The sequence below is a fragment of the Arachis ipaensis genome, chromosome B5, assembly GCF_059453495.1.
Source record: "Arachis ipaensis isolate K30076 ecotype BB chromosome B5, ASM5945349v1, whole genome shotgun sequence".
NCBI lineage: Eukaryota > Viridiplantae > Streptophyta > Magnoliopsida > Fabales > Fabaceae > Arachis > Arachis ipaensis.
This window is the reverse complement of record NC_142440.1, coordinates 144536070-144548748: the sequence shown is the minus strand read 5'-3', so window position 1 is coordinate 144548748 and position 12679 is coordinate 144536070. Positions and strand designations below refer to the sequence as shown.

The 12679-nt window shown below is 33.6% G+C and overlaps 1 protein-coding gene across 2 annotated transcripts; it reads left to right on the top strand.

The window, feature by feature from the left end:
* The first annotated feature begins 653 nt into the window (after window positions 1-653).
* On the top strand, window positions 654-9258 carry LOC107644272 (LEAF RUST 10 DISEASE-RESISTANCE LOCUS RECEPTOR-LIKE PROTEIN KINASE-like 2.4). Of its 2 annotated transcripts, none has more exons than XM_016348107.3 (3): window positions 654-1434; window positions 7505-7540; window positions 7998-9258. In XM_016348107.3, exons 1-3 carry the CDS (start codon window positions 654-656, stop codon window positions 9101-9103), a joined length of 1923 nt encoding a protein of 640 aa, XP_016203593.1. In that variant the 3' UTR covers window positions 9104-9258. The 2 variants fall into 2 exon arrangements, with proteins under 2 accessions (XP_016203593.1, XP_088343683.1); XM_088487557.1 differs by having other exon boundaries at window positions 7505-7555.
* Window positions 9259-12679: the final 3421 nt, after the last annotated feature.

Here is a 12679-nt window from a genome sequence, read left to right as displayed (position 1 = left end):
TTTAACATAAAACTACATAACACTCTTTTCTATAAAAATAATAGTTGAATCAAAATTTTGTATATTTCTTATAACTGATTTTGTATGAGCAATCAGCGAATCCACAAGTTCAATTCTCATATAAAGTAAGAGATGGCGCAGCAGTATGGAAAGCAGTAAATAATTCCACAACTACGTAGTTACTTATCGCTAAAACATGAACTAAAAATAAAAAGACGAAAATGAGTGAAGAAAGAGATAGGATTAGGAAAGTGTGTGGCAGTTTCAGGGTTGACTGACTGTGCCTAATTGGTCGTGAAAACATGCAGCCCACTTTGTTTGTGGATGACTCATGACCTATAGTATACTTTTCCATGGCCGTGGTCAATATTCAATACCTCCCCAACTGAAAAAAATGAAAAATGAAAGAGAGTAATGGGAACCGTGGCCATTGTTTTCCTAAGAACTCAATTGTCCCGGTCATGCGCGTCTAGCTTCCATAATCCATAGCCGAATACATTTTAACCATACATAAAGATATAGTCAAAGTCTTCAAACAATAGTAGACTGCAATTGAAAGCTTAAGCTCGAAAGAAAAAAAAAGATGTCATGATAACTTCACCTTTCCTCTCCAAACTCCACCGTCTCTCAGCCTTTAACTTGAACCATTCCAAATGAAACAAAGAACACTCTTACCCACCTTCAGTTCCTTTTATTCTTTTCCCCTTGTTATTCGCTCGTACATAATAATCTTCTTCCTTCTTCTAACAAGAATCACTCTGTGTTCTGTGAATCCAAAGTTCCAAGCATGTGAGCCCAAAACTTGTGGTGGTGATACTAATCATCAAAACATAAGCTTTCCCTTCTACATCATATCAAAACAAAACTCCTACTGTGGTGTCCCTGATTTCGGTCTCACCTGCTCTCACGATGGCTTCCCAATCGTCAATATATCAGGAGCTCTATACACTGTCCAAAACATTTTCTACAACAACCAATCACTTCGAGTGTCTATCCCTGCGCTCTCGGGGTTAAGAACCACGGAATGTATTGCCCCACTGAGAAACTTCACCGGCCACAGCAAAAGGTTCATTGTTGCTTCCAAGCAGAAGCAAGTGTTGCTGTTTTATGGCTGTGAAAACATGCAAGAGCATAGTATTGGGTGTTCAGCTGAAAACAGAACGAGATCGGTTGTGGCGCTTTATGGGGATGACGTTGAGAATTTGAAGTTGGCGACGAAGAATTACAGGGGGACGGTGAGCGTAACGAGGGTGGAAGATGAGAAAGGAGGGGTTGAAGAGGCGCTGAGAAGAGGGTTTTTGATGAATTGGACGGCCAAAAATTGCAGCGAGTGCTCGAGCAGTGGTGGAAGGTGTGGGTTCGATGAAGAAGAATATACTTTCAGGTGCTATTGTCCTGATAGAATTGATTCAGAGAGCTGTTATTCACAACCAGGTTTGTCCATATTCCTCAAAGGGACCGTTCACGACTTACATCGATTTGGTCTTTCACGTTCTAATTTTTAGATGATAGCATAGCCACACCTTTATTTGCTATTTATTTGCTACAGCTAGTAGGCCTTATTTAAAAAAAAAAAATCTTTTCTATTTTGATAATAGTTAGAATGAGTCAGCATAATGGTAAGTACAATTAGCATATATATTGTGACAGCCTAAAATGAGCTATGATTAGCGCTAAGAGAAATAGTCTCCCAATAAGTCTAATAAATTTGAATATAAGATAAATAAGAAAGTTATAAATATTTTTAATAAATTTACAATTTTAAGAATAAATAATTACATATTTTTAATAAAAATAAAATATAGATAAATTCTGTCTGTGATATATGAAGCAGATAATACCTAAAAATTTAACAAAGAGTAAATATCTTTGCAGATCATTTTTTTGGTGACTGAAATAAATTAAATAAAGAAACAAAACAAAGGAACTGCTTAAATAGAGGGACAGTCCCGTTTGAGACTACTCTTAAATTTCTCCCAAGGTGAAAGAAGCTCCACATGAGAAAGTTGTAACTTCATTGTCATTTTTGCCATAGTGTCTATCACCGTATTTGCATCTCTCATAATCAAACGAAAGTCAACACGCCAATTCCAATGCATGATATCTCTTATTTTGAGCACCAATGGATCAATAAACCCAAAACCATCTTGGTGATCAGTAACAAGGTTAAACGCTTCCACACAATCCGCCTCACAAATAACATCTCATTGACCCACATTCCAAGCTAAGAGGTATCCTCTCCAAATAGAAAATAATTTTCCTTAAAGAATACTATTACTCTCAATCATTCCCAAACACCCATTTTGCCAACTCCCATTACAATCTCTAATAACACAAGCAAAACCAACACTATCATCCGAACCAAGATAACTAGCATCACAATTAATCTTGAAAGTACCAATGGATGGGGGATTCCAAAAATCAGCTAGAGTAGAGGGAAGGGACATACATTGTAATTCAAAAATATTCCTAAGCTCCTTTTCTGAAGTTAAAGCCAGACAAATCACTTTTTTTGGAGGCTAAGTTTTCTGAGAATTAAAGAGGTCATTATTCCTTACTCGCCATATCCACCAAAGTCCCGAAAAGAACTTGAACGGATGCTCCCTGCTATGATACAAGAACTAGTTCTTCAAATCCAAAGGATGACAAGAAATATCCAACCTAAGCCATACAAGCTGAGCTTTTGGACAATCCCGAATATAATGTAAAATCGATTCCTGGCTAGAAAGACATCTTGGGCACCTATCCGATGATGACATCCATCTTCTGAAGCGAAAACTTGCAGTAGGAAGAGCCTCCTTAAGACACAACCAAGCCAAAAACTTGTGCTTTTTCGGAACAAGGTGGCGCCAAAACCAAAGCCAATTCTCCCGCTCCTCCCAACCAAACAGCTGCTTACACAACCACAAGTAACCATTGCGTGAGTCATAGACTTTGGCTGTAGACCCAAACCAATACCAACCCACTTCCGGACCTGCTTGCACATCTGGATTGTAAGAGAGAATATTACCTTTCACATTTTGAGATAAAGGAGAATAAAGAGTATCCAAATGCCACCTACCAACCGACCGAATATCCTGTATCCGGAGATTCGAATAAGAAATGTGAACATAATCCATCTCATTAGATAACTTTCCTTCTCTCCTCCAGCTAGAAAACCAAAAATTTTGGTTCAAATCCCCAATACACCAAGCAAACCCATCCTTCAACACTTTCCAGGCCTTGCAAAGACTCCTCTAAATGGGAGAGTCCTTGTTCTTAGGGCAAGTAAAACAGTCATATAGAGATGATCGGTATTTGGCATCTAACAATTGGACCCATAACTTGTTTGGCTGCTAGAAAAAAGTTCAAACTAGCTTCCCAAGAAGAGCAATATTTACACAATAAGGATCTCTAATCCCCAAACCTCCATATTTTTTGGAGTAACCAGCACCTTCCAACTAACAAAATTCAATCCTCTTCCATCAACTTGTCATTTCCAAAGAAAATTCCTCATCATAGACTCCAATTTACTAATGATTCCTTTGGGAAAAATAGAGACCTGCATCTGATACGTAGGAATAGCGGCTGCAACAGAATTAACCAAGCAGAATCCACCAGCCTGATTGAGTAAACTTCCTTTCTAGCTTGCTAGTCTACTCCGAATCTTATCCAAGACACCATTGAAAGCTGAACGGATCACTCTAGAATGGTTAAGGGTAACTCCAAGATACTTGCCCAAGTCCTTGCAGATCATTAATCTTGAATAGAAGGTTCACATAATCAAATATTTATTCCTGAAAAAATTATTTTTAGAAAAAAACGGAGTGAGTTTTTGCAACCCATTGACTAGACAGTACATTTATAATTTATATGAAATCATATAAATATTATTATAAAAATAATTTTAGTTAGAATATAATAATTTATATGAATGAGTAAATCAATAAGAAAATTCTAATACAGAAAGCAAATAAAATAATCCACACTTAGGTGGCTCCACCTCTAAGAGTAGTCCTTTCTTCTCGTGTGTCCATACGGAATAACAGATCCAACGTGTGGCCTACACGTTAGGCTAGCAACACCCCTGCTAGCTGAGGTCTGAGCCAGATGCATCTAGGTTAACGCCATAACCGCCGTTAACTACGGTTTTCTAATACGAGCCTCCGAAACCAATTCAAAACATATAATTTCAAATACAACAAATCTTTGATCTTTCAAATACATCCGGTATCCAATCAAATCAAATCAGACAATACTTTTTCATCAGAAATCTTTTCCAATCATACTTTTTTTCGATCATAAGAAATTTCAAACATATTTCACAATCTTTAAAGTAATTGAGTACCAACAAATACCTCAATACTTCAAAAACAGATATTCAAGTAAAATCAAACATTTTAGAATAATGCAAAGCTTCATAAAAAATATATATGATCTCATGTATAGTTCAAAAAATATAAACTTCATAACAACGAATTATTTAATTCTAATAAATCAATTATTCTGATTAATTTAAAATCGTTCAAGGTAAATATAGTGAGTATAATTTAAAGATTATAATAGATATATGTCAAAATAATTATAGATGCACAATCAAACAATTATAAATGTAAAGTCTACTCACAAATTGGTCCCAAGAGATCGAAGAGACTAAACCAGAGTGCCAAGATGAAAGGTGAGGAAAGTTGAAGTAGAATAGAATGAAAGAGTACGAAATTTGGACCGGGATAGTAGCTACAACTTCAATCCTCACTGCATCAACATCAACAACCTTATTTTACGAACATTCCTACAAGTCCTTAATAACATCACAATTTGTGAAAATGGGTCGACTTCCATTTACACAATCATGATCTTACTATAGGAGAACGGCTCCATATTACACAGGAAACCCTGAGTTCTGATACCAATTTGTCACGACCCAATTTGACCGTGACTATGCTTAGGAGAATCTTCCCAAGCAAGCCTTAGAAATCGATATTACAGAAAACAAAACAAATAGAATTTCCAATTACACCAAGAGACAACACATTCTCAATCTCATATTTAAAACATACTCAGCATATTTATATAAAATTCGACTTAAATATTTATAGCAAAACATAGTCTATTAGTTTTATATCCTAGGATATTTACAAGCAACATACTCAAGTCACTAATGTCGGATCTTGCCTATGTCACATGGAGCAGTTTAACAAGTCTAAAGAATTTGAAAGCTATTTACACAAAATATCAAGCCCTTAAGCAGTAAAGGGCTCACCAACACAAACAAAACTAGAGTGAAACTGATGAAGTTGGATTATGATCAATACCCATACCTAAAAAAAATGAATGAATAACAGAATGAGTTTTGTAACTCAGTGAATAAGCAAAGCATCTATAGTCCCACAAGAGACAGTTGTATAATTAGTAAACTCTTAGTTAAATAAATCCACCTTAATAATAGTGACAGAATTATACTCAAACACAATGATAATTAATTATAAATATCAAACATTTAAACTTCTTTATTTATAACAATATACGCGGAACGTTATCTAATCCAGAAAAGTCAAAGTAACAGACAGAAATCACACTTAGGTTATTTTTTTCGTGTGAGTTCTGAAATAGACATGTTCCACTAATTTTGTGGACATGAAATAAACATGAACCATTTCATCTTATATGATCCTAAAAAATATAATTATATACTGACAAGGTGCACTAAGTCTAGCACTTACTGTCGCTAGCTGTAGTTTCTGTCATAAAACCCTCCAAAATATTTTGACATACAAATTCTTATCAAGCTAAAAGTTGTCAAACAAATCAATAAGTGCATCATCAATTCAATAGTAATAATTCATGTAATAACTTTATCCTATTTCAATACCAAATATACATTCAAAGTGTATATGTAGGATAATATCTATATTATAATTTAATTTTTCAAATGACAAAATTAATTTCAACACAAAATACTATGTCTCAAGTGGGATTTTATTTTATAAATTATTTAACATAAACATCATATTGACAAAAAATAAGCTAGTAAATAATTAAATAATAAATTATAAAATTATTTATTATAATTATAAAATAATACAATGTTAAAATTTAACTATAGATACTTGAATTAAAAGTTATTTTCTTTTTCTTTAAGCTTAGGCTATTTTAATGGAGTTTTGGAATAATATCAACATAAGAGGGCATATTTGATAGGTGTAATAGAATTAGAGTAAAAGAAAAGTAATGAAATTAATTGAAATAAAAATATATAAAATTATTGTTGAAAAAATGACGTGAGAAAGAAGAGGGAAACGTATCTTGGCGGTAAGGAAGGGTAAAATGTTGGCACATTGTGTGTAAGATGATTCTCAAAGTGTGCGTGTCATTGGAAGTGAAGGAAAGAAAGAGAAGTTTATGGGCTTGGCTCATCTGTAGTTTTTTTTTTAGGCCCTACAGAGAGTATAATTGTCTAAAAAATAATTTTAAAATTAAGTTAAATTTTAGAAAAAAATTTAAATGTAGAAAAAATTAATAACAAATAAATTTTTTTTACCTAAATCTTATAGATCAAAAATTCAATTTCACTTAAAATATCAATTTTTTTCTAATATACCATAACTTTCAGGGTAATGCATATACAATATAGCTCATGACTAATTTCCTACGCATTAAAAGGTGAACTCATCAGACAAGATTACGAATTAGACAGTTAGAGATACTTGAGAATCTATTCCTAACAATCTAAAAGAAAATAATAATACATACAGTGTCATTTACTAGACATATAATTATAAATAGAAAAAATAAATAAATAGGTCTCTAACTTTTTAATTTGAACATATATAAATCTTTTACTAATTAAAAATACAAAATCGTTTCTAATTTAAAAAATATAAGATATTTAATTCTCTCCATCCAAAATATATAAAAACAAATCGATCGTCCAAAGAGATTTAGATGTCTCGCATTTTAAAAAGTAAAAGATGCTTTTGTAATTTTTAATTAATCGATGACTTATTTATTTTCGAAATAAAAAAGCAAGAACTTATTTATCATTTACTCTTATAAATACTTTAAATGGTACCATATCAGTTCAAGATTTCGTTGAACTAACCATTACTCCTTTAATTTCATAACAACTTTTCAATAAATAATATATTTTGGTATGGATAGAAAATATCAGAAACAAATAAAATTACATTGTTCCCATATGAATAAATTTAATTGGTATACCTTATATTTATTGTGTCGTTTTTGATAAAGAGAAAGTATATAATTACAAGGAGTAGAAAAAATAGGAAAAGGATAATATTATCTAAATATTATAAACAAAATTTCTTGGCACGGGCTAAGAATGAAGCTGCCACGGAAAGAAATTACTTAGTAGCCTTCATTCCAGTGATATACATATATTTATGGACTCAGGAAGGCGTTGTGTACTTGTGTGGACTAAAAGTATAGGTGATTATATGTGCAGAATGTTTTGCTTTGGGTATTGAACTTAATTCTGCTCTTGGTCTCACTGTTATTGTTGCAGGTAATGGCTGGACCCGGCAAAAGAAGGTCATTATTGGTAATACATCCAAAGGTTTCCTTTCATATTTTTCTTTCATGATGTTTCGTATTATATTGGCCAGAATATATAGAAATCATTAACTCTTCACTGAATAATCGTGTGTTTATTCAATGGATAAACAAGTGCTAAGGTTTAAGAACATTTTTCTTCTTTTGTTAGGTATGAAAAAAATTTACATTTTTATATCCTTTACAACACTGTTATCTTAAATTGGAAATAACAAGCAAAATCAAATATCAGTTACTTTGGGATTATTGCTTAGCCTTCAATATGCATGGGAATAGACAATGACTCTTTCATGATCCGAACATTTATATTTTACATTTTTACTACGGCATCTGTCCACTTCAACTGTTTTTCAATTGTTCACATTAACCATGAAATGGTTTTTGTCAATTACAAACCAAACATCATAACTTTCCCTCTTATTCTTTAATTTTTTGCTAATTAACAGGTGCTACAGCAGCTGCAGTAATTGCAGGATTGTTGAGTATTTGTTATTTTATCTACATGTTACCAAGATGGCGAGAAAAATACTGCTTTCCAACAAAGGGTAACCAAGATATTGAAACTTTTTTAAAAGATCATGGAGTGTTAACTATAAAAAGATATAAATTTTCTGATGTGAAGAAAATGACCAACTCCTTCAAAGTTAAACTAGGACAAGGTGGTTTTGGTGTTGTATACAAGGGAAAGTTATCCGATGGTTCTAATGTGGCAGTCAAAATGTTGAATCCATCCAAAGGAAATGGTAAAGAGTTTATCAATGAGGTAGCTAGCATTAGTAGAACTTCTCATGTTAATGTTGTCACCCTTTTTGGATTCTGCTTTGAAGGTCGCAAGAAAGTTCTTATTTATGAATTTATATCAAATGGTTCCCTTGACAAGTTTATTTACAGAAAAGAAGGAGTTGAAACTACTACATTGTTGAGTTGGGATAAGCTGTATCAAATTGCCAAAGGGATAGCTAGGGGGTTAGAGTACTTACATAGAGGATGCAACACTCAAATTTTACATTTTGACATAAAGCCACATAATATTCTTTTGGATGAAAATTTTTGTCCTAAGATATCAGATTTTGGACTAGCAAAACTTTGTCCAGGGAAGGAAAGTCTTATTTCCATGTCGGATGCTAGAGGAACAATTGGGTATATAGCTCCAGAAGTTTGGAGTAGACATTTCGGCAAAGCTTCTAATAAATCTGATGTTTATAGTTACGGAATGATGCTTCTTGATATAGTGGGAGGAAAGAAGAACATTAATGTAGAAGGGAGTCAAACAAGTGAGATATATTTTCCTGATTGGATATACAAAAAGCTTGAGCAAGGCACTCAATTAGGACCTGAAGATGGAGTGGTGGCAATAGAGGAAAATGAATTGGTTAAGAAAATGACGATTGTGGGTTTATGGTGTATTCAAACAGTTCCAAATGATAGACCTACAATGAGCAAAGTTGTAGAAATGTTAGAAGGCAGCATAGATTCCATAAAAATGCCACCAAGACCTGCTCTGTCTTCTCCTGTAAGATCAATTTCAGAATCTTCTACTTTGTTAAATTAGTACATCGCATTATATTCAACACTTTGTCATTGAGCACCATGCAAACATTGGTTCTTGTGTGCATTCACTAAGATACGTTGATCTCGCTGCCTTGAGCAAGAATGTTATTTTTGAAATTTTCACATTAAAGGGAAGGAAATAATAATAATAAAATAATTGGCTTTGCAATGCTATGAGTGTTACTACTTGTTATGCTTTTGCTTCTGCTCTTCCCACACATTAGTTGTGATTGGTTCTAAAAAGATGACACGAACATTAAATAGACTTAAAGATTATGATTCGTGGACAGAGACTGAATGTTTGATGGATCAATAAAAGAGAGAAACAAAATTGTCCCCAAGTGCCAACTGATTCATATCCTACATGAATCTAAGATAACACTTTGCTAAGACCAAAAAGGAATAGAATTTCGTTGGAGCGTGATGCATCAACTTCAATACAAATCATCTTCATTTAATTTTTTTGACTATTCACAAACTACAATCTACTTAGTTTTCCCTAATCCATAGTCTACTCCCTAAATTGAACTTTCACTTTATTCTGACAAGAAGATTGAAAAACAATTACCGGAGGGAATCGTGGTCATTATTAGAGATTATGCATATTATTATCCCTTGTATCCATGCATGCTAGAATCGAACGAGCGAGTTAGTTATGATAGATAACAAAATTAGAAGCAATAGAAATATAGAAGAGTGTCCTTCAGCTGACATATATAGCTGAAAACATGCCATGCAGATTTTATTCTGTTTTTATTTCCCATTGTGTTGTAACAAACTCTACCTTATTCTTGCAATGCAAGCATATCGATTTTCTTCACTCTCTCTTGTGATTGTGCAACTTCAATAGGGTCACATTCCTTGAGAACATAAAGCTTAGCCCAAAAAGCTGCCTCTGGAAACATAATTATAAGATTACCTTAATCATCCATGAATCAGGAAGCAATAAACTCACTTATAGGAAGGGCAGTCAAGCAACAGACCTCCTCTCTTTAATGGGAAGAACTACACTTATTGGAAGGAAAGATTGAAGATTTTTATCCAATCAGTAGATTACAGACTCTGGAAAATAATCTTAGAAGGTCCTCAATTCCCAACCACCACAGGAGCTGATGGTGTGGTCTCTCTCAAGGGTGAAGCCAGCTGGACCGAAGAAGACAGAAAAAAGGTAGAGCTCAATGCCAAAACTATCAACTTGCTTAACTGTGCTATCAGTTTCGAGAAATACCGACGGGTATCAAGATGCACAACGGCAAAGAAAATCTGGGACAAATTACAAGTCACTCATGAAGGCACAACCCTAGTGAAGAAGACCAGAATTGACTTGCTAAACAGAGAATATGAGATGTTCACAATGAAGGAATGAGAATCAATTGATGATCTGTTCGAAAGATTCGACATTATCATCAATGGCTTGGATGCTATGGGAATAACGTATCCTGAATCTGTGCTTGTGAGGAGAATTTTGAGAAGTCTCACAAAAGAGTGAAAAACTAAGGCAATAGTGATATCTGAGAGTAGTGGTCTTAATTCCATGACTTATGATGATTTGAGAGGAAACTTACTTGCATTTGAAAATACTTATTTGAAAAAAGATACTAAAAGAAAAGGAATAGCCCTCAAATCTGTTACTGACCCCCTGGATGATGAATCCAGTGATTATTCTTCTGAAAATAAATTTGTTTTGTTTGCAAAAAAATTCAAGAAAATTGTGAAGCTCAAGGAAAGGAGAAAAGGAAGCGGTTCAAGGAAACCAAGAAAAGATTCCAGCAAAGTGATTTGCTACAACTGCAAAGAAGCTGGGCACTTCAAATCTGATTGTCCTAAGCTAAAGAAGGAGAAGAAGCCGAAAAAGGGAAAGAGGAAATGACTCATGGCTTCTTGGGAAGACTTGGAAAATGACTCTAAAGAAGATGAAGAATCAGAAACCAAGTCTCAAACCTGCCTCATGGCCGATCACGTAGAGCAGGTAGTTTTTTATAACCCTGACACTGAAGATCTTCATCTCATGATTGACCATCTTTCTGAAAAAATCAAATGTTTCCTAAGTGAAAACCAAGATCTTGAGTCTCAAATTGAAATTTTAAAAGCTAAAAATGGTTTTCTCAAGGATAAATTAAGGGAGGCTGAAATTGTTGTTAAACTTATTGAAGAAAACAAGCAGTTAAAAGCTCAACTTAAAAGTTGTGAATACCACCATTCTGTAACAGCAAATCTGAATTATTTTGAAGAAAATGAGTGGCTGCATAAAGAGATAAAAAGACTTAAGGAAGACTTAGCCAACTTTGCACAAAGTTCAGAAAATTTAAATTAACTCTTGGCTAGTCAAAAACCTCTTTATGATAAAGCTGGTTTGGATTTTCATGAAGTTATAAAATCTGTTGAAAAACCTTATTTTGCAAACATAGCTTCATCTTCAAATGATGTAAGATTTCAAAACCCAACAAGCTTTGTGAAAACAGCAACTCATAGATTTTGCAGATTTTGCAATCGGAATGGTCATTATCATATTCAATGTTTCTTTAGTGAAAGAATGATTGGAAATAAAGTTTGTAAAATTGTTTGTGATTACAATGGATTGGGACAAAGAAGGTGGTTTAACGTGAAAGGATCCAAAAAGATTTGGATACCTAAGGTTACTTGAGCTTATTTTGTAGGTTTGCCTAGCATCCAAGCGAAAGGACAATATGTGGTACATGGATAGTGGATGCTCTAGGCATATGACCGGAAAGGCAACCTTCTTCATAAAACTTTATGAATATGATGGAGGGTTTGTCACATTCGGTGATAATGGAAAAGGAAAAATAGTGGGCATTGAAAAAGTTGGTAAAAATTTTTCTTCTTTTATAAATGATGTTCTTCTTGTTGATGGTTTGAAGCACAATTTACTAAGCATTAGCCAATTATTTGATCTTGTGTATTAGGTTATTTTTAGAAAATTGGATTGCTTAATTATTTGTGAAAAATCTCGTGAAATATTGTTTGAAGCTAAAAGATGCAACAAAAGTAACATGCTTTACCTCACTTGAATCTGAAAAATGGTTATGGCATAAGAAATTAGGTCATGCAAGCATGTACCAAATTTCTAAACTTGTTAAAAAGAACTTGGTGAGAGGAATTCCCAATATTAAATTTGATAAGGATATTACTTGTGATGCTTGTCAACTAGGCAAACAAGTAAAATCCTCTTTTAAACCTAAAGATGGAATTTTCACCAAGAGGCCATTAGAAATGTTGCATATTGATCTTTTTGGTCCAACAAGAACTCAAAGTTTAGGAGGTAAACATTATTGATTGGTGGTGGTGGATGACTACTCTAGATTCGGTTGGATACTTTTCCTAGCTCATAAGAATGATGCTTTCCATGCTTTTTCAAATCTTTGCAAAAGAATTCAAAATGAAAAGGATTTGAAAATTGCCCACTTGAGAAGTGATCAAGGAAAAGAATTTGAAAACCAAGATTTTGAAAATTTTTGTGATGATTTTGGAATTGCTTATAATTTTTCATGTCCTAGAACACCTCAACAAAATGGGGTAGTTGAAAGAAGGAATAGAAGCCTTCAAGAAATGACTAGGG